This window comes from Toxorhynchites rutilus, chromosome 2 (genome assembly GCF_029784135.1).
Source record: "Toxorhynchites rutilus septentrionalis strain SRP chromosome 2, ASM2978413v1, whole genome shotgun sequence".
In the NCBI taxonomy this organism is placed as follows: Eukaryota; Metazoa; Arthropoda; class Insecta; order Diptera; family Culicidae; genus Toxorhynchites; species Toxorhynchites rutilus.
This window is the reverse complement of record NC_073745.1, coordinates 231,018,560-231,042,315: the sequence shown is the minus strand read 5'-3', so window position 1 is coordinate 231,042,315 and position 23,756 is coordinate 231,018,560. Positions and strand designations below refer to the sequence as shown.

Sequence of the window (23,756 nt, the reverse complement as noted above, 5' to 3'; positions counted from 1 at the left end):
ATAATGATCATGGATACGGACAATAGGAAATCTGGCAATCATCATAATACTAACGAGTAAATTGCAATTATTTTTGAATGAAACCCAACCACAAACCTTGACTCCCAGTCAGCCTCTTTTGTGGAGAGACGTATTTTGAGCAGCACTTTCACCAAAAAGCGTCATTATGCGGCATTTCGGTGGCATCCCAGTGTCGTGAAATCGCGTCAAGGACCTTCTTGTTTCTCGCGTTTGCATCTCCATCCGGAGCATGGCAGTCTCGATGTGTCCCAGAGGCGTTGATCAAGATTTGGACTTCGTTTTCAACGCAGGGAACGAACAAGTGCATTCGGTCCGATTTTTTTTTCGGACCGATTAAGTCTTTGTCCTGCTTTGGTATCAGGGCACACTTTAAATGCCACGTCATGTGTATGGACAAGGAAGACAATTGATCTTTTCTGCGGTCGGTCTGTGAGGCTTTGATTAGTGTTGAGCTAATACACACGCATGCTTCCATTCTGGCTTTCGGATTGGCTATGTGAATCACACCTTCAGTGGGCGCATAAACAACATTTGTGAATAAAAAAAAACGATGGACCTGATCTGAGGAGGACCGCTCGTTGGCGATACACATTCGCGTATTTCGTTTCACAATGTCAGAATAGCTTCTGTGGTGGTGTGACCTCGTGAGATATATATTTATATAAAATGAAGACGTGATTTGCTTTCGCTATTAGTCCATCTCAAGCAATAAACGGCTCAACGTCACAAAAAATAGGCAGCGTCCGCAGAATGAGTGATAACACGATGTCACTGGTTAGTGTTACAATTTTCATTATCTTCTATCTAGTAGAACTATATCGTTGTTTTTATATTGCAGTTGAAGTTATTCCTATTCTTATCGTCGATACTGTGTGCATGTGGGCAGTCAACAGAAACTGCTACCAATACTCCAGAGACCAGCACAGTCAGTGCCGAGGACATTTATAACTTGAACGAAGAAGATTTCAAACTGTGGCTGTCCGGAGGAAACCCAAAGGCTTGGGAGACAAGCACACCACGTGTCACCACCACAACAATGAGCTCAACCGATAATAGTGTTTTCACCGAACAAACCACACCTCGGCAGGAAGAAATAACACCCCAACAACCAATCATCCCAACGGCGCCCGGTCCTGTAACTGACAACACCGATCAAGGATACTTCTATCATCGAGTCGAAGACATTGCTAGTCAAATTACACCTTTAGGACCGGAAGGTAATTACCCAGACAACCAGATAATCAGAATACCATTGGTGGGTGTCGCACATCACACCCAAATTGTATACAACGATCAACAACAACGGTGGCGGCAGCAGCAGCAGCATCAACATCAGCAGCAGGAACATAATCATCGACAGCATCATCAGCAACAATCTTTTTGGAATAATCCTCAGCTCAACGCGGTTTTCTTGAATCAGAATCAACCTCAACAGCAACATCAGCAATTCCAGCATCATCAGTACCAGTTTCCACAATTCAATACAGCTGTAGTGTCCCAACAAGTTCCCCAACCGTACTACTATGGGCCACCCACTAGCTATGGGACAGGTTTTGCGAATTCTTTTGCCGTAAATCATTATTGAAGTGCTAACGGGTTAACAAGCTGACTGTGTTACGATTTTAGCTCAATTTTGGTAGTAACTATAGTTTCTTAAATTCTGAAACAGAGCCTTCGCGGGAAACACAACCGGTCCAGTATCAATCGATAAAAGTCCTTAGTGAATGTGACATGATTGATTGGATTGATTGATGAGGTTCATTTACTGGCAGAATTTATGAATATTGTTAAATATTAGAATAAGGGGTAATATCAGTGGGGGCTGTATATACTTATATAACTGCAGTTTTGTTTGTGTGTGTACATATTTGCATAATAATTTATTATTATTTTATTGTCCATGCGGAAACTATCAATTGATCGTTCAGGATAAAAAAAATTATTCCAAATATTTCGGTGATGAAAAAAAACCTAAGGAAACTATTTCTGAAAAAATGCAAGACCAAAAAAATAGTCAATAAATGATATTGTACATTAGAATGGTTAGGTGGGGATCACTCGTAGTGAAAATCACAGATACAGATACTAAGATACAGCATAAGCCGGGTCTTTAGATTTCATGTAGCGTTCCGTTATCGGTTTAAATAATCGAATTTGTACGATGTGATGATCAATGTCAAAAAATGACAAAGAGAACGGAAAGTATACAACACCAAAACCATTCTTCTGGTTGCCCTTGAACATGTTCATTCCGGTTTAGTACGTAAAGCTGGTTAACGGTATAATCATCTCACTGATGATACCGGTTTTGTCACTGCTGACATAATTCGTGAGGTCAATCAAATTCAATAATTCCGTTTATTTATCCAACGCAAAGGTTGAACCATTTTACTACGAGGGTGTGTGAATAGAAACCCGCCCCTTTTCATTAGGTGGTGCCAATAGTCGAAAAGGTCGCATCAAAAGGTTTGGTACTTGTGAACAATTCACTTTCATTACGATTGGAAGCTTTTATCGGTGTCAGCTGCGAGAAGATGAACACAAAGCGTCATTTGCGAGATGTTTTGATTCGCGTGTTTAATTCAATTAATTCATAATAAATTTGCTTTTCGTGTCAATCTGCGGCTGAAGCGCATCGAATTGGCGCCAATGGTAAAACCGCTTTTACTAATAGGAAAGAACTTGTTGCGAATAGTCATAACGATTTTGAAGTGAAGATTTTTAGTATCGAAGACATAGAACATTTCGGAAAGGTGAGAATGTTTGAAGAGGCAAATATAGAGGCCCTCCTTCACGAAGACTCAAGTCAAATAAAACAGGTACTTGCAGGCGTAACTCGACAAAACATTCCGTATCGTTTGCAAACTTATGAAATTTTGAGGACGATAAAAACGAAAGGGTTTCTTCATGGGGGTGACAAGAGGATCCATCACGTCAATCCAAAGTGAAAACAAAATCGTGTGGCTACCGTTGCCAGCCATCAACCAACGTTCGAGCCAAATATTCATGGGTTGAAGCTCATATTGTGTATTTAGAAGGACCAACTAGGTGTTGAAACTAGGTGAAGCCATCACAGAAGCTCGCTACCAAACACAACATATGTGCTTGAATGAAATATTGAAGGAAAAAGGTCGTAGTGTGAAAAAAGACACGATATGATGAATTTGCTGCACGACAACGCTCGATCGCATGCAGTCCAGATCACAAAACTTAACACATTATAGGCCAAGTGTTCGAAAAATCGAACAACAACTTTGATCATTTCTCATGGCTTTGGTAAGCATTCTAATGGTTAACTTTTGGCATCAAATGATGGCTTAGTTTATTAGCTACCACTTGCCTTCAATTCATTCAATTTTGTATAACTTTATTGGGCAATAAATTCGGTTTAAAGCAATTATGTGCGGAAAGTACATAACCTCACATAGCCAAACAAAAAACAAAACCTAATAAAATTTAAAAAAATACGGTAAACCTTCCTACAGCATTACTTTGATAAAAAAAACACATTGTGATGTAGGAAAAAAAACATTGGTTTGAACATCCTACAGGAACAAAAATGTAGGTTTTGGTCAATGTTTTTATTTGTGATTTTTTGTCATTTTCCGGAAAACGGAAGAACGAAAAAAAATATTTCTTTAAGATTTGGGTTTCTGTAACGCCAATAGTGAAAATTAAACCAATGGCTTTCGTGAAAAAATAAATTTTACAGCTTGGTCGTTAATAAGTTAACTGGAAGCATTTTACGGGGCGCCCCACCTCATCCTCCACATTCCCCAGATATCGTCCCTTCCCAATAGAGTTTGTTTCCAATCGGGCTGAGCAACATTTCTATTATAAAAGTGAGACTAAATTGCACTTGTCTTTTAAAAGTAGTATTACTTGCACCGTTTTTCATTTTTCATTTACCGTTTTTATCACTTTTATTTTCTTTTTTTCTTTGACGAAAAATCCTAATAATCAAGAATAAAATTGTGATGAGGATGATGGTCCTACCACTTTCCCCTACTGAGATTTGAGCAAGACGACTTAGTTAGAAAACAATATTTCTTTTTTCCTAAGTTTTAGAATCTGCTTAGCGAAAAAAAAACGAACTGATTTTACTTGCTGATATAAATTCAGAAAAAAAAAGTAATTTTATTGCGTTATCGAAAAAATCAGTCAATACTCAGTTTTGTCCGTATTTTCACTATAAACGAATTCTCATGATTTGCATACCAATCGAATCGTAAATTCTCTAAGATTTGTTCGATATACTATACATTACAATTCGCTAATCTCTAAGCGGTTTAAATTCATGAAAACTGGAAAAACTTCCTTTTTTCCCATATATTTGTTCTAACCCTACCCGTATTTCGAATGGTTATAACTCGAACATTTCTTACAGATCGGAAAGATGTTTGCATCAATTGATAGGAAATATTTCTACGCGTCTATCACAATTAATAAAATGTTATTTTTCATGAGATAAATGATTGAATATCTGTAAAATGTCAAGCGTTATCTAAACGCCCTAACTACCAAGCATTGATTGCCACGATTTACGGTATCCTCTACACAGACTTCAAAATCGATGCACCTTTGGAAATCCACTTTGCAAATACATGCAAGTCGGGGATATCATTTGGTGTTGAGTACTTTTGTACTCGCTTGTCGTTGTGCAGACCGGAATATGTTTCCCTAAAACGTACTTTTAAACTGAGAAGCCTGGGAAAATCGTCATTTCAGATACTAGAGGTGAATGAACTTTCGCGGTTCGAGAACTACGTAAACATGAGATGTGCAATAATTTCAGAAGAAAATATAAAATACAAGGATCGTTTGAAAATTCTTCCGTTCACATATTTTTGTAGTCCTAGGCATCATATCAAACGTAAAAGGACGTTCATCCAATTTATTTGTAACGAAGAACATAATCTGTTACAAAAATGTTGGTGCATTCTAAAATAATATTCGAAGAGGTAAACAAGTGGATTGCATATTGTAATTGCTCAGTTCTACGTCGAAAATATGCGGTCGTGTTCTAGATACAACCCCTTACAATTTTTGACATAGGACTATGTCTTTGATTTCTATATTGAGGGGGTAACTCTACGAAAAATGTAACGATTCATTAAGAGTTTTCAAACGCATATTACTCAAGATCGTTATTTCTCTCCACAACGCAACGAGCAATACTTTTGCCTACAATTAGATGTTAGCTCACAATTTGATTAAATACGTATTATGAATTATTCTCGATTTGCCGATAATAGGCATTTACCAGTTGGCAGAATCAATGGAGGGATGATCTTGAAGATTATATTGGATGATTTCATTCTATTTTCCCCGATTTGACGAGAGCCTGGCCCAGAAGGTTAAACGATGATAGAGATATCATTAGATTGCAGTTTATGTTGTTGTCCAATCAGTTCATGCTAAATTCGCGTTTTATCGTGTAGGTCTTGCTACTACCAGTTTATGTAATTGTGATCCAGGATGTCATTATTTCGAACATGTTGTTGTATTTAGAAGTTTGAAAGGGTATTCTCACGCATTTTCAGGGCCTCCATTTGATGTATCAAAAGAGAAAAAAACAGATTTGGAACAATGCAGAAACTCAATTAAATGCAATAACTACTGAAGCGCCCCTGATCTTCAAACATTGTGTAAAGGTGCTTGGAAGTTACATTCCTTACATTTTTATATTTTCTGAAGCGCCAGCCAATTTCGAGCCCGCGAGTACATTCACCTCTTCGATTTATCTCATATTACAGTCTTGTTCGCCAGCCAGTGTCGCTGACCAGGTTTAACTTTTTTTCCAACACGAACTCCAGTATCGCGAGAATAAAAAATAAGCTCGGGTTTCTATGTGGCTTGTGGCGACAGTTCATTATTCACGCGACGAAAATTCCGCGTAAACAAATTACTGTTTACGATTATATATAGCCAATTCGATTGCAATTGGTTATTTGTATTTTCTCTCTCGAAAAACGACTCCAAGCACCTCCCATAGGAATTTGTACGAATAATTAGTTGGTAAGATGAAAGTTGTTAAGAAAGAAGTAATAAAATAGACACGGTCGAAGACAGTCACTTTTAAACATTGTTTTTTTTTTTTAATATATTTTTCCGACCGCCCGGATAGTTTCCAGAGAATCCGGTTCCAAGAATCGAGGAGTGTTCCCGTTTGTGTTAGCGGTTTCTAGAACAGTAAACTGAACCGGAAGCCGTGTTTGATCCGGCAAAAGTGAAGTTAGAGTGCGGTGAATGGGAGTGTGTGGAGTTCAGTAATCTGGACCTCCCGAAGAAAGGGACGACACTGGAAAAAGTGTCCCCTACACTACACACAATCACAGTCATATGTCAAGATCCCGTCCGTGCCCCTAGGCGCAGACCCATCAAATTTTATTCATATCATTTGAATCCATGTGATGCGCGCGAGGCCCAAGCTTTTATAGACTACTAGCTGACCCGGCAAACTTCGTCCCGCCCAAAATTTGTTTTTTGTTATCAATACCTTCCAACATTCACGTTTTCTTACTATGAGCAAGTTCATGGGTCCAATCGCAGAACTGTTCCTTGATTGATCTTTTAATCGACCCCGTTGAATTTACCTTTTACTAGAAAATTCCTAGTATTTCTAACAAATCCCATCATTATAATATCAGATTATTTTCAGACACAATTCTTGTCAAGATTGTTCAACCACTTGCAAAAAACATGTTTCTCCGTTACATAGAATAAATGTTTTGTACACAAAATATGATAGAAGAAAGACAGCCCTAGATCGGACAATTCCTTCCTCGAGTTCTGCTCTTATCAACACATCCGGCGATCCTTTGTTTTGGTATAGATGGAAGAAGATTCAGGAGTGCGTTTCATCACATTAAATCCATTTCCAGTTTCGAACAAAGATCAATTTCGCTAGCGTGAACATCAAATGGACTAACAGCACTCGTCACTATGTAATTGTAGAACATATGGGAATTTAATTTTCCGAATTTTCTCTTTTCCCTTCAGAGTTTTCCGAAAATTTTCAATTGTCATGTGTGGAGGGGTGTCATACCATTTCTCATACCCAAAAACCCTCACATCCCAAATTGTGCTTGATCAGTTCTCGAGTTATGCAGAAGTTTGTGTTTGTTTTGTATGGCAGCCCCCCTTAGAGAGGGGGAAGGAGTGTATTCACCATAGAAACGTTTCGTGCCCCGTAAAACCTTCACATGTCAAATTTGCTTGAAAACATGGCTCCATTTGCTTGATTAGTTTTCGAGTTATGCTGAAATTAGTGTTTCATTTGTATGACAGCCCACCCTTAGAAAGCGGGAGGAGTGTCCAACCACCATAGAAACATTTATTGCATCCTAAAATTTTTACATGCCAAATTTGGTTTCGTTTGCTTGATTAATTCTCGAGTAATTCAGAAATTTGTGTTTCATTTGTATGGCAGCCCCCCACTTAGAGAGGAGGGTGGAGTGTCTAACCACCATAGAATTATGTATTGCACCCTAATACCTCAATATGCCCAATTTGGTTTAATTAGCTTGATTAATTCTTGAGTAATGCAGAAATTTGTGTGTCATTTGTATGGAAGCCCCCCTTTAGAGAAGGGGTGGAGAGTCTAACCACCATAGGAACATTTATTGCACCCTAATACCTCAATATGCCGAATTTGATTTCATTTGCTTGAATAATTCTCGAGTAATGCAGAAATTTGTGTTTAATTTGTATGGCAGCCCCTAAATAGAGGGGGGAAGGGTCTCAAACTATCACGAAAACCTTACCCGGCCCCAAAAACCCCTACATACCAATTTTCATGTAGATCGGTTCAGTAGTTTCCGAGTCCATAAGAATCAGACAGACAGACAGAAATCCATTTATATATATATATATATATATATATATATATATATATATATATATATATATATAGATTTAATTTTTTTTAAACTAATACGAAAAAGAACAACATAAACATAAAATGCGTCATACATCTGAATTTACTGATGTTTATTGCCTCAAGACGCTATTTTGTTCGCTTGTGCGAAGTATTTTGGAATATGCATCTCTCTGTCGCATGAACCATTGAAAATGATAATTTTTTAATTTCCCCATTTTCTAATAAATCGGGAAAGATAAGAAAACATGTCTTAAACCGCATTTCTTTTCTTCAAACAGCCGCCATTTTGTCAGAAAACATGTTTTTGACTAGTTTGAGGTTCAAGCGACGGCGGCACCATTGAGAATCTGGTCGATTCTTTTGTTTCAGATAACCAGAAGGGCTGGAATCGTGTACGCCATGGTAAAACTTTTTTTGAACCCCCTCACTCACCTCAGCTTGTAATATTTTTTTCCCGTTAAATTTTTGTTTTCTTGCTAAAAGATAGATAAACAAATAATGACATTATGGATATAAAAATATATAAATAACGTCCGAAATGCGTGTCACTACACTAGAATACCCCCTTTAAAATGCATTAAACGTCGAGATCTCATGTCATCTCGAAAAAAAAATTGGCCAGAAATCGACCTTCGGGGACTTGGCGTGGGAGTGGCAATGAATGTATGGAAAAAAAATCATCGAATTTCAAGAATTGATCATTACATTTCGTTTATTGGCAAAAAAATGCAAAATTTCAACTCAATCGGACATGATTTAGGGGTCTCTTAAAGCACTCGAAGTCGTGAAGAAACGTGAAATTTAGTTTATTCAATCTGATATCTTGGACAAATCATTAGTTTGGACGACTGTTCACATATTCTAGGAGAGGTGAACAGGTATTTTGTTCAATCTTAGCTATTAACTCACATAGAAACTACTTTGATGTTTGGGGGCAAAGTGATCAGTGGTGGATAATGACTTACAATGTTCTATTTACTGAAGCTGATATACCTTATCACATTCAGCTCTTAAAGGGGTCCCTTTTGTGGCTTTGACCCAGGAAAAATATGCCACCCCAACTAAACCAAGCCTCATTATGTGAAACGGTATGTGTATCTTACTACGTTTTTTTGGGTATGAGAAAATTTAAATTACAACTCTAGGTGGGGGGTCTCCGTAGCCACATTGGTTGCGCGTTCGCTTAGTAAGCGATCGATCGTAAGTTCAAAACTCAGGGCCCTCATTGACCATCTTTGTGTTGTTACAGAATAACGTCCACGCAACAATCATCAGCGATGAAGATCGATTCACGGTCGAAATAAGATCGATTCATCCATACAACTGCTCTGCTCTGCAAGACACATCGGGCTGCTGTTCTATAAATAACTCAACAATGATCAATCAACTGTCTCCGCTGTCCGGTATAACTTGGATAATGGAAGAACAGAAGGAAAACTCGCCTAAATGGCTACTGTGTAAATATATACCATATGCAATGGTTATAGAAGGGAATACTCTAAACGCCGAAAAATGGCAACTGTGTAATGTGCTAATTATAGATATGATAAACATGTGACACAATTGAAATTCGACACTGTTTCAGCTAAAATGCTAATGAGCCTAAAATAAATAAAAGGGATAAAAAAAAACTCTAGGTGAATAGGCTAAGCTTATTTTATACATGTCCATACTATTTCAATAATGATTTAAACAAATTTTGACGAAAAAACGCATAAATCTATCCCATTTAGCATGATATATGCGAGTGACCACTTTACCTCCCGGTCAAAAAAAAAGTTCGATTTTCAACATTTTTCTAATGTCGAAAAAGTACTATTTTAATTTTTTACAGTAAAAGTCGCTTGCTATCTTGAACAACAATGAGTTGAACTACAATATTGTTCCAAAAACGGGGATTAAAGCTGTATGTGGGCGAAGGAAATGGACATAATCCTTATGGTGACCACTAGGCCCCTACTTCCCCTAGATTCCACTTTCAATCTGATGAGCAAAAGTTGTATAACACCTATTTATATTGACTTTGAATTCGAAAAGTTTTTCTTGAGCAATATTACAGTTCAAAACGTATCTCAATATCAATAACTAACGCGACTACTCGTACATGCACACTTTACAAGGTAATGTTGTTCCCCAAACTTATTCTCGTTATTATTTCCTAAATTCGTTAGATATTCTGGTTTCATGAAATTATTTAGCACTGCTTTGAAAACCCTCCAAACATTTGTGTAATGAAAATAATTTGGCATTTTCCCACTGGGAAAGCTTATTCAACCGATTTGCAACGATCATACATATTGATAAAAAAGTTAGGTTTGTTTAAGGTTAGGTATGGTTTAAGGTTTAGTATGAAGACAATTTAATTTAATGTAAGCATTACTATTCCGGATCGAAGTGCTTTTATGACAGATCTTATTTCCAACCTGGAAAACTTTGACAAACATCCCAGTATATTCAGTTGCTCAAGCTAAAGAATGGAAGAATCGTACAGAAAACCAAAATGCCCCATTTTGATGGCCTTTCATAATCAAATCCTCAGCGGAGTGAGTTTGAAATTGAAAAACACTATATATATTCAGTTTTCCATAGAATTCCGTTTGTTTATTTAGTCATCGAACAACAGGAGCAAGAAGCGAGCTTGAGGCCGGAGAGAAGACGAGTGAAAATAATCTTGCGAATGATTATTTTGAAAAGAAATATCGGACGATAAGGAAATGTTGGTGAATGTTATGATGGTTGTAAAATTTGGCAAATTGAATTTATAAAAAGTTTGCAGTCCTTTCCAATAGCAGAACAGAACATGACTCGATACTTTATAAATCAAAAGCCATCAATCAGTTCATACATCGCAGGGGTGGTTCAAATTATATCTGTGAAGAAAAAACACTGGAAAAAATCCACTTTCATTTTTTATATTTTTTTTTGTTCAATTATTTTTTTTGAGAAGAGAGAAGATGCGTGGCATGCACAGTTCTGACAACACGGACATGGTCAAATACTCGGCTCATTTACCCTATCATCTTCCCAGCAGGCAGTCACCACTCGGCTGCGGGCGGTTTCTGATTATCCCGCGGACGCTCATGGGCACACATTTCTCATTGTTATTCCAATGCCGGAAGCTATTTTAGACATGAAAAAAAAATGACAAGCCCTTCTAGATGATTTTAGTGTATTCTTTTTTTTCGATCATTTTTATAGTGTATTTAAAGACCACCAAAACTTATGGAGAACATCAACTAGAATTTTCAGTTAGTGTCCATCTTTCCCACCCCAGGTGTCCATACTTCCCGTCAAGTGACCGTCTTTCCCGACTCATCCTTACTTTTTCAAAGATGCCGGACACCTTCATTTTGCAAAATTCTGCCTCAAATACAAATTTTATTATAAAAAGAGACCTAGACTATCAATTTGTGGTAAGACAACTAGGGTAAGTGTACCAATTATGAAAGAAATATGTTACCAACTTGCAGAAATTTGCGAAAATATACTCTATTTTAGTTCAAAAGTGTACAAAAGTATATATATATATATATATATATATATATATATATATATATATATATATATATATATATATATATATATATATGGCAGTATTCTAGTCTAGAAATTTGAAAAAAACATATTTTTATCATATTTCTGTAGTTTAGACATTCAAGAATAAACCCTAGAAAGGACTTATCGAAAATCCAATTATTTACCGAATTAGAGCCATTCTAGTGATGCGGTATCTAACCTGGTACGGCCCAAGATGTGTGAACTAAAGGTGTGACCGTGTCGTCAATAAGTGCGAGAGGGGAAACGGTATAAATATACAGAGGACTGTGGAGAGGGATTTGACTGCAAATAGAGATGTCTAAATTTTTCGTCTATTCAATTAATCGAATGGTGGGGTCATTTTTAAATATAAATTTTTAATTGTCTTTCAGTATTCGATTAATCGAGCGAATACTTATTTCTTGTAATCAAAACGAACAGTCATTTATAATAAAAAAATTATGTCATAATTTTTAAAATTACATCAAATATAATTTTTAAATAAACATGGTGCAGAATAATGGTTCTTGAATGAAATGGTATTTCAGTATATTGATAAATTTGCCATTTCATGATTTTTTGAGGACGATTGAAAAAAGAGCACACCATGATAACGATGCACAATATTTTTACTATACCAACATAAAATGTTTTCTGTTCAAAATTCTATTATTCTATATTCTGTAATTACTTATTCTTCGAATGTTGTTGAAATAGCTGATTTGTGTGTATATTTCTGCTTGGTCCCTATAACTACTAGTTCAAAAGAAGTTTATTTATAGAATCATTGACCACTAGTATGGTATATTTTCCTTGGCACCCGGAGTTTGAATACTACTATTTTAGAACGGTAGCTGACACCACCTTCTTCAAGTCCACATTTTACTCCTGCAGACCCTGAATTCTTCTTCCCAGTATTCTCCACCACCAGGGAATCATTTTCATGCTTCAACCGTAAATGGTTTAGCATATTCGATGAATTTCGACGAAACACCATGACAAATTTAGCACTGCATTTAGCATGCCGCTATTTTGTCAAAAAAGCTGTTTTTGACCTGTCCGAGGTTCATGCGATAACGGCAGCTTTACTTATTTAGAATATATGTTCGATTTTTTTTGTTTCTGATAACCAGAAGAGCTGGAATCGTGTACGCTATGGCTTTTTTTGAACCCCCTCACTTCATCAACTTGGAACTATTCTAGTTATTAATATTTTTTCTCTGTTCAATTTTTTTTGTTAAAAGATAGATGAACAAATAATGATATAATGGATAGTAAAAATATTCTTTGTTTTATTTTTACGGAGCTCGAAAAACGCCCCTTTTGTTTAGAGAGTGTCAACTGGAAGCGACAGCAACAAAATTGGAAAATGATTTTTAAAAAAGTCCCCTATTGATCCGCAGGGACCAACGTGAGTCAGACGATCCTCCAGTGATCTTTTGGCATAATGGGCTGATCCCAGGTTCGGCAATAAACATTTCCATTTTGGTCAGATACTCCATCACCGTTTGACCGGTTGCTTCGATCTCCCGGCTTAAGGAGCGGCAGGGAGAGGATGTTGTAAATACCAAATAGGTTATATCTGGCGGACACGAAGTACCTCAGGATGTCCAACTCCTTCGCTGTGGGGTGGAGCTTGCAGTATGGAAATATTCATACGTTTACACTAAAATCGATGAAAAAAGGATTGGAATTTTCGAGCACTCCGGATTGGAGAAGAAAATTGGAGGATTGGAGAAGAAAATTGTAGAATTTAAATCGTGCTTGCCAGGCGTAAATGTTCTGACTGAGCGAGTGATTTTCAAACGTAAACAAAATCTAAACCACCGAAAAATCACAACTGAGTGTCGATACTTAGAAGGAAATAATACAGATCAGGTTTAACTGCAAGAACATATGTTAAGAGTTTCATTTTATTTTATGGACGTGAAAACAAAAACAGTGATAACATTTATGGCTTTGATGCTGTTTTGAACCAATTTACAATATAAGAATACAGAAAAAAAAATTAAAAACAAAAAAGTTCAAAAACATTAATAATTAAAAAAAAAGAAAACAAATATTGAAGTCTAAATTGTTTCACAAATAAATGAGACTCGCTAAACTATGGTTTATGTTCACATAACGTATATACATAACGTTTTGTTTTTGTGTCCCGCGTTAGACCTCTGACCATCTGGTCATTTTACATTATGGTAATAATATTCCTGGAGTTTCGCTATAAGTGTACCTATTATGGAGATAGTCGGTGTCACATAGAAAAGGGTTATTAGGATTCAAATAATACTTCAAAAAATATTTTTAAATAAAACTATGTCTCTAAATGATATTCCTTGCCTAAACCAACGCATGAAGCTTCAAAATGATGTGAAGCTTCATATAAAGCTTCAAGTTTTGAGATGTATAATAATACTTGAATGATTCTATCTTTTAGTATGTAGGTTAAGGTGCCAATGAATGTATGGGAAGAAATCGACCCTAAAATTTCAAAAGGTACCCTATGCAAAATGTTTGCCACCTCGAAAAAAAACCCTATGCCTCAATCGGACTTAAGGGAGAGTGGCGCAAAGCGGTCAAAGTTTGAGTTTTTTGAAAATCGAAAAATCACCCAAAATTTGTCGATCTTTCGTTTTTCAAAAAAACTCCAATTTTTACGTCTGTAACACCAATAAATGAAGTTCGAATATTAAATATATTGCAAAGGGTATATTATCGTGCAAATCAACATTTCGCAACAAGTTCCGAATGAAAAATCGAGATCATTATTTTTATTGGCACTTAAAACCATACGTTTCTTCTCGTACTCCGAAAAAAATGAAGTCCCAGAGTGTCGATTTTTGACCAAAAAAAATTTTTCGAAATGACACTAGATCTCGACGTTTTATGCAATTTTGAGACATTTGGCATCAAAAAAAGGATTTTCGAAAACCTCAAACTCAAACTTTGACCGCTTTGCCGCTTAAGTCCGAATGAGCTAATATTTGGCATAGGGCATTTTTATGAGGTAGCTTTTTGAAATTAGAGATGACCATTTTCATTGGTACTCTAATGTAGGTGCAGTGGATAACAATACTGGAAAGAAGAAAATAGTTTTTTTTTCTAGTTTTTAAGATTTTGTAGATTAACACAGTGTTTTATTAACCAAGGCAATAGTAAATCCAAATAACCTTACCATTCAGCATTCATTTGATTCCAAGAACGCTCCTGTAAGTAATTTTACTACTGGAAAAAGTTTTTATAGGTTGAAAAATTTCCCTTTTTCTGATGAATGCTTTTTCAATAATGCGATTATTCGCAAAGCAGAAGGCAGTTTTGAAAATTCCTATGAATTCTGTACAAGACTCATTATTTATTATTCATTATTCGGCAATTTTGCCTGATTTTTGGTTTTGCTTTGATCTATTCTTATAATTGACTTTCTAAAACGATAGCCATGGCCTTCCAGACAGCTTTTGTGCCACATACTTTTGATATGCAAAGAACATCAACCAAGGGATGATAATCTGAGAGAGGGTACACTTAATATACTATCTTCTGTTAATGAGAAATTTATGGAAGGGTGACAAATCAGAAAACAGGTCACGTTTTTATGAAATAAAGTTAACGTTAATAACTATTTTCAATGTGAACGAATTCTCATGATTTGCATACCAATCGAATCGGAAATCCTCTAAGATTTGTTTGATATGCTATACATTACAATTCGCTATTCTCCAAACGGTTTGAATTCATGAAAACTGGAAGAATTTCCTTTTCCACATTTGTTCTGCCGATTTGTGTGCTAACCCTACCCGTATTTCGAATGCTAATAACTCGAATATTTCTTAACAGATCGGAAAGATGTTTGCATCAATTGATAAATATTATTTTTCATGAGATGAACAATCGAATAACTGTAAAACGTCAAGCGTTATCTAAACGCCCCAACTGTCAAGCTTTGATTGACCCGATTTACGTCCCCAACACAGACTTCAAAATCGATGTACCTGTGGAAATCCGCTTCGCAAATATACATGCAAGTCGGGGGTATTTTTGTTCCCACCAAGCTGTGTTTCCCTAACATGGACTTCAAGATCAATATGCCTGGGGGAATCCGCTTTGTCGAAACATGCAAGTCGGGGGTATACTCGCTTGTCGTTGTGCAGACCGGAATATGTTTCCCTAAAACGTACTTTTAAACTGAGAAGCCTGGGAAAATCGTCATTTCAGATACTAGAGGTGAATGAACTCTCGCGGTTCGAGAACTACGTAAACATGAGATGTGCAATCATTTCAGAGGGAAATGTAGAATACAATGATCGTTGGAAAATTCTTCCGTCCACATATTTTGGTAGACTTAAGCATTATATCAAACGTGAAAGGACGTTCATTAAATTTAGTAACGAAGAATATAATCTATTACAAAAATTTCGATGCATTCTAAAATAATATTCGAAGTGGTAAAGTGGTGGTGGTAGTGGTAGTTCTACGTCGAAAACATGATTTCGTGTCCTAGATACAACCCCTTACATTTTTTCAAATATCCGGTATCCGGCCGGATACCAAATATTGACCGGATAGACAGAATACCGAATATCCGTTTCATCTCTAGTTTAGACTGGTGTTGAGTGTTTCTCGGTTGAAAAATAACTGCCTGCTGCCTGCCTAAGATTCAATTTTCAACAGAGTGGACCAAACAAATATGCTTCGGTCGGGAACACTCAGCGTGAAAACGTGAGGTACAACCATAGTAGCATAACAACGTACAGCCATAATAGGAACAGGGCAGCTTTCGATATTGCAATTATAATAATATAAAAATACATGTTTATGTCGATAAAATCGTTTAAATTGATCGAATCACAACATCAAGAAAGTTGTAATGCATGCGTCTACACTGGTTTTGCATCAATACAGCCACTTCACAGCATAAAAATCTCCTTATTTTGATCGCATATTCCTTAGCAAAATCCTAAGAAGCAAGCATCAATGGGACACACTATTTTCAAACTAAATTTTTCAACAAAAGAACAATGTTTCGCATGGAATCAAGTACCAAAATCGACAAAGAAGAGATTTCTGATGTTTAAAAATCATATGTATGTACAGAATTGCTCAATGAGTTCTTGGGGTTACCCATCGTAAACAGTCGAATTTTGAGGCCGAATAACTCATGGGTTTTGCTCCATGTTAAAATTCCAACCCACTTAGCTACAAAAAAAAACCCCACCTGCCGCTTTGTTTAGAAGAAAAAAAAACTGTGATAAAAACGATGCGATGAAGTCTTCCATATGTGGTTTCAAGGATGTATATGAATGTTTCAGAAACTGCCTTTAATTTCTTAATAAGAATAATAACTTCTAATTGTTACCTTAGAATTTGTGTTATTGAAAAAGAAAATGATCAACAATTTCCGGGTATTTTGGGGACACAAGGCATATTTGCACAGAACAATGGAGTTTTCATTCGAAATAATGACGCGGATAGCGTAATTGAACAAACATTCAATCATCACATAATCTGAACAAACAGGTTACAATTATCGAACGGAGTAAAAGCGACCAACGAAACAAACTTGTGGAGATTGTGCACTGCTAAAGATGCCGGTGCTCATTTCTTATGCACTTCCTGCATTCAACGGTGCAAGAACTGGAGCTGGAATTAAAAGTGGCCTTGCAGTGGACATATGATTCAGTGGTGGTGTGTTGAATATTCATTACCAAACTGGTTCATCCAATCTGGTTGAAAACAGGAAGGGTGCGTGTGCAAGAATGCACTCCATTATTAGTTCGAAAGTTAAGTTGTTTCGAATTATAATGAAGTGAGACGGATAATTGATGTGTCTCGAAGTCACAAATGAAACAAGGTTGTTCTCTATTACTCACATTTATTCGCAGCAAACCAACCGAACTTCTAATCTTTCACCAACAATCACAGCGAACAAGAGAAGTTCAATCGTTCCATCGGTGGGGAAGCTGCATTTTCTTTAGTATTCTGCAATTCCATCCAATTGCAACTGGCAGTTACACACTCCAAAAGCTTAAAAAGGTTTCACAGCAAAACGTATAACCAGGAATCAAGGATTATCGGCGCTGTCAGGATTCGGTCCGTATTAGTAATGGTGATGGTGATCGAGATGAAGCGCCGGAGCGTACGTCAGGGTTGGAATCGAATGGTACGAGGTTTTCACCACTGGAGTCGAGACGAGAGTGTGCTTGACAGCGGGGGCGTAGATCGGTTGCGTCAGTTTAGCCGAACTGTGCACAATAGTAGAACTTTGGTGGGACACAGCGGTTGGGATGTGTTTCACAACGGTTCCCACATGAGCCACCGTTGGTTCTTCGATGATGCTCTTCTCGTAGTAGATCTCCGGTTTGGCAATCAGAGCCTGTGCGTGGTAAGCCAGAGGAGAGTGATAACCAATCACTCCTGGACGGGCAGCAGCCAGGGCCAGAACAGTCGACAACACCACCTAGGTGAAAAAAATAAGATGTTAGAATCGAAATTCACGGATTGTGGTATGAGTGAAAATTCTTTTTTACCAATTTGAACATTCTGAAGATTGTTGCTGATTGTTTAATTTGTTAAAATGGTCTGTGTTGAAGAACGGTCGGATCAAACTATGATCTTAGCTGGATCATTCGACTTCTTATATACTCCGGACTCTCTCAATTGTGGCACTGGGTTCCATTCAACTGTTCATATAGCCACCGGTGTCTTGCCGAGGGTAAAAGCCCACCAGAAGAGGAAAGCCTCATACTATCCAAGTGCTTTCAGAAATGGATCTCACCCCACAATGGTTGTGTTGATGCAGACGAAGGGAAGGCACACATGCAGCGAACCACCATCCAGATACCAGCCAACGAACCAGGGTCCAGGGCAGTTGAAAGTGTAGGTTTGTGTGCTGTCAAGAACTGTCCGGCCGAACCGATCGAAAGCCTCCGCTGTGCCATGGATAATTGAATGGGGGTGGCAGAAGGCGAGAAAAGCTCCACTGAGAAGTTTTGTTTTTTGCTCGCGTTCGCATATTCGTGAGCTCTTTTCAGGTGCTGAGTTTTAGTGGCGTAATTTCGATTCTGAGCAGCATTTTATTCCCCCCATTCGTCGGCAGTAAAACATATTTTATTATTGTTATCCCAACGAGTTGTATTTTTCACCGCCTCAGGTCTGTTGATTTATCGAACATATGGCTGAAAAGGTGAATGAAATGGAGAAAGCGTGACTTCAGCGTTGCGGTTGCAATAAAATTGCTCCACCAGAAGTGTCGGGTTCTGGCCAGAGGCGTAGTAAAAATAGATAGGATTGCGCAAATTGGTTCACTGGTGCCGTACCGTTGCTGTATGTCAAAGTGTCCTCTCGTGAAGTGATGTGACTGATTAACTCGGTCACATGGGTTAGTCGAGACCAAAACTATTTTCGGTTTGTGTTGTGCTTGGTATTTCCTTGGCAGGTAGTAATTGATATTTTTGATGGCCAGTGATGGCATTAGGGGCTCAGCAAATATTTATGAGATTTAGTGGTCCACAGATGTGAGTCAGATGTGATCTGCGGGAACCGATAGCTGGTTTCACATGGGGATTTCAGGTGCAAATCTACGAAATGAGAATTTATATGAAGGAAAGGAATCATGTTGACTTATAGTGAGTGTTTATTGGAAACATGCGTCATCGAACGATACAACTTTTTTAGAGACACAGACGTTAAAGTTTGAGTTTTTTTTAATACAAAAAAAATCACCGGAAATCGGGGTTTTCATTTTTTTATGCCAAATGTCTCAAAGTTGCATGTCATTTGCATGTCATTGACGAATTTTTATCCGAGATAACAGTAAATATCGACGCTTTGTGCAATTAAAGACAATTGGCATAAACAAAAATAATAACCCGATTTCCGGTGATTTGTCGGTTTTCAAAAACCTCAAATTTAAACGTCTGCGACACTAAAAAATGAAGTCCAATTGAGCTATTATTTTGCATTGGGTATATTATCGTGCAAACCAACATTTCGTAGTAAGCTCTGAATGAAAAATCGAGATAACTATTTTTAGTGACACCCTAAACCATAAGTTTTGCCTCGCATTTCGAAAAATTTTTGAAGAACAAAAAAAAATCGTAAGTTTTACTTTTTACAGTAGATCTCGATGATTCATGCAATTTTGAGACATTTGGCATCAATTTTTTTTTAAACTCCAATTTCCTTTGCTCCCCTTCTGGGTGATTTTTCGATTTTCAAAAAAAAAACTCATACTTTGACCGCTTTGCGCCACTCTCTCTCAAGTCCGATTGAACTGATTTCTTGCATAGGGCGTTCGAGGTGGTGAACATTGTTTATGGGGTAATTTTTTGAAATCCGAGGTGACCATTTTCATTGGCGCCCTTACCTACACGCAGTTGATTTCTCCGTATATGTATTGATGGACGCAAAAAAAATCTACCCCAATTTAGAATCAAAGTGTTCTAATATTGAGAGTTTTTTCAAACTCTTCGGTATTCCCGTCAATACAGGTTCCATTAAGCACGACAGAAAAGACAAATTTTTATTCGTCAATTGCTCTGCAGCAAACCGGAAACCAGAATGGAAAGTAGGGAAAGACGGACACGGCGGGTAAGATGGACACTTATGTATAATTGATAAATTACAGTATTTTTATTTTATACTAGCTGACCCGGCAAACTTTGTCCTGCCTTAAATCGCTGAATACATTCGAAAATTCACATTTTATTACTAAGCACAATCTTGAGTTCAATCCCAGAACTATTTATTAATACATCATTTAATTTGCCATTTAACGATTTTCTCTTTCTATAATTTTTTTAATACTTCTAACAATACTCGTTTTCTTATTTGATACGGAAAAGTGGATTTTTCTCTCAATAACATTGAACTACGGACAGAAAGGAATAGAATAAAATAGAGCCGGCTCAATTCGGACGATTCCTTCCTCGGGTTTCGCGCATAGCAACACAATTTGCGATCCATTTTTATTTACATACTAGCTGACCCGGCAAACTTCGTCCCGCCCAAAATTTGTTTTTTTGTTATCAATACCTTCAAAAATTCACGTTCTCTTACTATGAGCAAGTTCATGGGTCCAATCGCAGAACTGTTGGAGAGTCTAACCACCATAGAAACATTTATTGCACCATAAAAACTCAATATGCCTAATTTGGTTTCAATTGCTTGATTAATTCCCGAGTTACGCAGGAATTTCTGTTATATTTGTATGGCAGCCTCCCCTTAGAGAGGGGGTGGAGAGTCTAACCATCATAGAAACATAGATTGCACCTTAAAACCTTCACATGCAAAATTAAGTTCCATTTGCTTGATTAATTCTCGAGTTATACATAAATTTGTATTTCATTTCTATGGCAGTATAGATAGAAGAAGATATACGAGTGTTCCATTTCCAGTTTCGAACAAAGATCAATTTCGCTAGCGCAAACATCAAATGGACTAATAGCACTTGTCACTATGTAATTGTAGAACATATGGTCGGTGTTAAGTCAAACCGGACCATGTGATATTTTTATGATTTCGAGAAAAACGAGTTTGAAGTTTGATGCCATAAAGGGTTTTCATTGAGCGTTCAAAACAATTTCGATTAGTTATTCCTGCTGTACGCGTGATTTTCCAAATCTGATAAATATGGAATGTAGCTTACACAATGCTTAATTTAATGCAATCAATAACTCGAAAATTTTAATTTTGCGACTTGGTCCGCTCTGACTTAACACCGATCATATGGGAATTTATTTTCCGAATTTTCCCTTTTTCCTTCAGATTTTTCCGAAAATTTTCAATTGTCATGTTTGGTTGGAATATTTGTGGTTGAAATATGTGTAATATTTTTATGGGACCCCCTCTCCATTCCAGAGGAGGGAGCGGTGTCATACCATTATAGAAACATTTCTCATACCCAAAAACCCTCACATCCTAAATTGTGTTTGATTAGTTCTCGAGGTATGCGGAAATTTGTGTTTCATTTGTATGGGAGCTCCCCTTTAGAGTGGGGGGAAGAGTGTATTCACTTTAGAAACGTGTCGTGCCCCGTAAAACCTTCACATGCCAAATGTGGCTCCATTTGCTAGATTAGTTTTCGAGTTATGCAGAAATTTGTGTTTCATTTGTATGACATTTGTATCCCACCCTTAGAGAGCGGGAGGAGTGTCTAACCACCAAAGAAATATTAGTTGCATTCTAAACCTTCCACATGACAAATTTGGTTTAATTCTCGAGTAACGCAGAAATTTTCTGTTTCATTTGTAGTTCGTAACATCGAACTGCCATATCTTCAATTAATTACTGCTACCATTCTCATGACAACTCGATACACTGTTCCAATTTATATTTTCGAGTCAATGATCTCTCTATTTATTTATTTTTCAATATAGCACGTAAACGACCTAAGGGAGGCAGAAGATACGAAAAAAATAGTACAAACTTCACCTTTTCTTTCGCCTTCGAAACATAACAAAATCAACCATTAATTAAAATAAAAATTGAGGTTTGTATCCTGATAAATTGAATTTATTTTACTGTTAGTCTTTAATATCAATTCCAATACGATTTCTTAATCCAGTTAGTTACAGCTCATACATATAATAAGATCATTCGCTCCAATATTTTGATCTGTTCCAAAATTAAGGCTAATTGAGTCTGACTATCTGTGAAAAAAAAACATACATTATCGTTGATGCAAATGTTATTACGGTGACGTTGGGTTCACAAGTATAATTAGGTATAAACAGTGTAGCTATCTTAACCCTTCGCCAATCAATAGTTACAACTAAACACCATGCAACATCTTTGACGTACGACAAAGTGGCCCAATAGTATACAAACGCTCGAGGTGTACTAGTTCTGTACATTCTTGTTCCCCTTTCTAACCTGTCAATACGCTTGAATGCCACTGAATTGCATCCTGAAAAGAGTGATGCAAAGAGCCTGCAGATCACTTTACCGAGCAAGTTCTCCCCCCATAGTAGCCCAATGTAAGAAAAACAAACAAAACGAACCCCCATTCCCTCATCCTTAACATCATCGCTCGGTTCCAGCGCATCGGACGCAACAGTATCGGTGAGATTTTCATGGTCGCGACCCCCTCAATCTCGGCGTTCATGATCGGCAGCGCTGATGAAATTGTTAATATATGCAGATTTTCTCGCATCTGTACCTGCTGTAATAGCTGCGGCGGGATCTCTTGGTATGCGCGTTTCAGCCGAAGCCGTAAGTACTTGTCATACACCGAAGAAATAATCTCTACATAATCCGACGGTTACGGCTATGTAGGCTAGTAAAACACGAACATGATCGCATTCTTCTGCACTCTCGTAAGATTTCTACACCACTGCCGGGTCGATTCTTTATACTGAACATCGAGTCCGGCCACGGTAGTTGGGGTTGGGGTTGTCTTTTCAAATAAGCGACACCGGTGGTCGTAAAACGAGAATACGCTGGGAATGCATAAGTATCTCGTAAAATTAAATCGCTCCGGCGTCGAATGGTTCTACGGTACAAATGGGGAAATTGAATATACAGTTCGATTTTTTACATTCTGAACTTCTACGACGAATGAAAGCTTTTGAGCTAAAGCACACACAAAATTCAAGTACAGTAAACTGGGGGTAAATTGATCACGATTTTCTGAAAAATGAAAATACAGGTCGGACTCGATTATCCGGAGTATTTTATTTTTGATTTTCGGAAATTTTGAATAATTTGTATAATAATTCCGTATTGAATAGCTAATACGAATATCAAATGAAAGGGCTTGACTAGTAGAATGCAATTATTTATACAAATCCAAGATGGCGGCCACTACAAAATGCCGGATTACATATTTTCTCAGAACCCCAGCAGTATGGGTATCAAATGAAAAGACTTGACTAGTAGAATACAGTTATTTATGAAAAATGCAAATCCAAGATGGCGGCTACTACGAAAAGGTGGATTACACAGTTATTTATGATAACTTCAAATCCAAAATGGTCACCACTACAAGATGGCGCCATATATATTTTTTCACAACCTCATCAATATGGGTATCAAAGGAAAGTTCTCGACTAGTAGAAACATAGCAGATAATGAAAAATCCAATTCCAAGATGGCCACAGTCCCCAAACAACTAATTATTTTTTAAATGGTGTCATTCAGCTTGACCTCTTTCCGTTCCTGTTGATTGATTGATCTGAAATTTGGAACATACATTTAATTCTACTGTCATTATGGAACTGCGTATTCTATGATCTTGAAAAATTCAATTTGGCCGCCACTAAAAAACGGCTGAATGGCTTGGTTTGTAGAATACACTACACTATGAACAACATAGATTCAAAAA

General features: G+C 37.1%; 2 protein-coding genes across 2 annotated transcripts; one reads left to right on the top strand and one right to left on the bottom strand.

Moving 5' to 3' along the window:
• Window positions 1-664: 664 nt before the first annotated feature.
• Window positions 665-2,061, top strand: LOC129768746 (TOX high mobility group box family member 3-like). Its single transcript, XM_055770604.1, has 2 exons — window positions 665-795; window positions 860-2,061. The coding sequence occupies exons 1-2, from the start codon at window positions 772-774 to the stop codon at window positions 1,604-1,606; spliced, it is 771 nt and encodes a 256-aa protein (XP_055626579.1). The 5' UTR covers window positions 665-771; the 3' UTR covers window positions 1,607-2,061.
• A 15,225-nt stretch (window positions 2,062-17,286) lies between these two features.
• Window positions 17,287-18,112, bottom strand: LOC129768303 (uncharacterized). The gene is made up of 2 exons (XM_055769855.1): window positions 17,962-18,112; window positions 17,287-17,891 (listed from the first exon to the last, which is right to left on the bottom strand). Exons 1-2 carry the CDS (start codon window positions 17,971-17,973, stop codon window positions 17,532-17,534), a joined length of 372 nt encoding a protein of 123 aa, XP_055625830.1. The 5' UTR covers window positions 17,974-18,112; the 3' UTR covers window positions 17,287-17,531.
• Between the last annotated feature and the right edge of the window lie 5,644 nt (window positions 18,113-23,756).

Coding starts and splice junctions, on each gene's coding strand:
- LOC129768746 (XM_055770604.1), top strand. CDS start 772: ATGAGTGATAACACGATGTCACTG. Junction 796..859: donor GTGATAACACGATGTCACTG/GTTAGTGTTACA, acceptor TTTATATTGCAG/TTGAAGTTATTCCTATTCTT.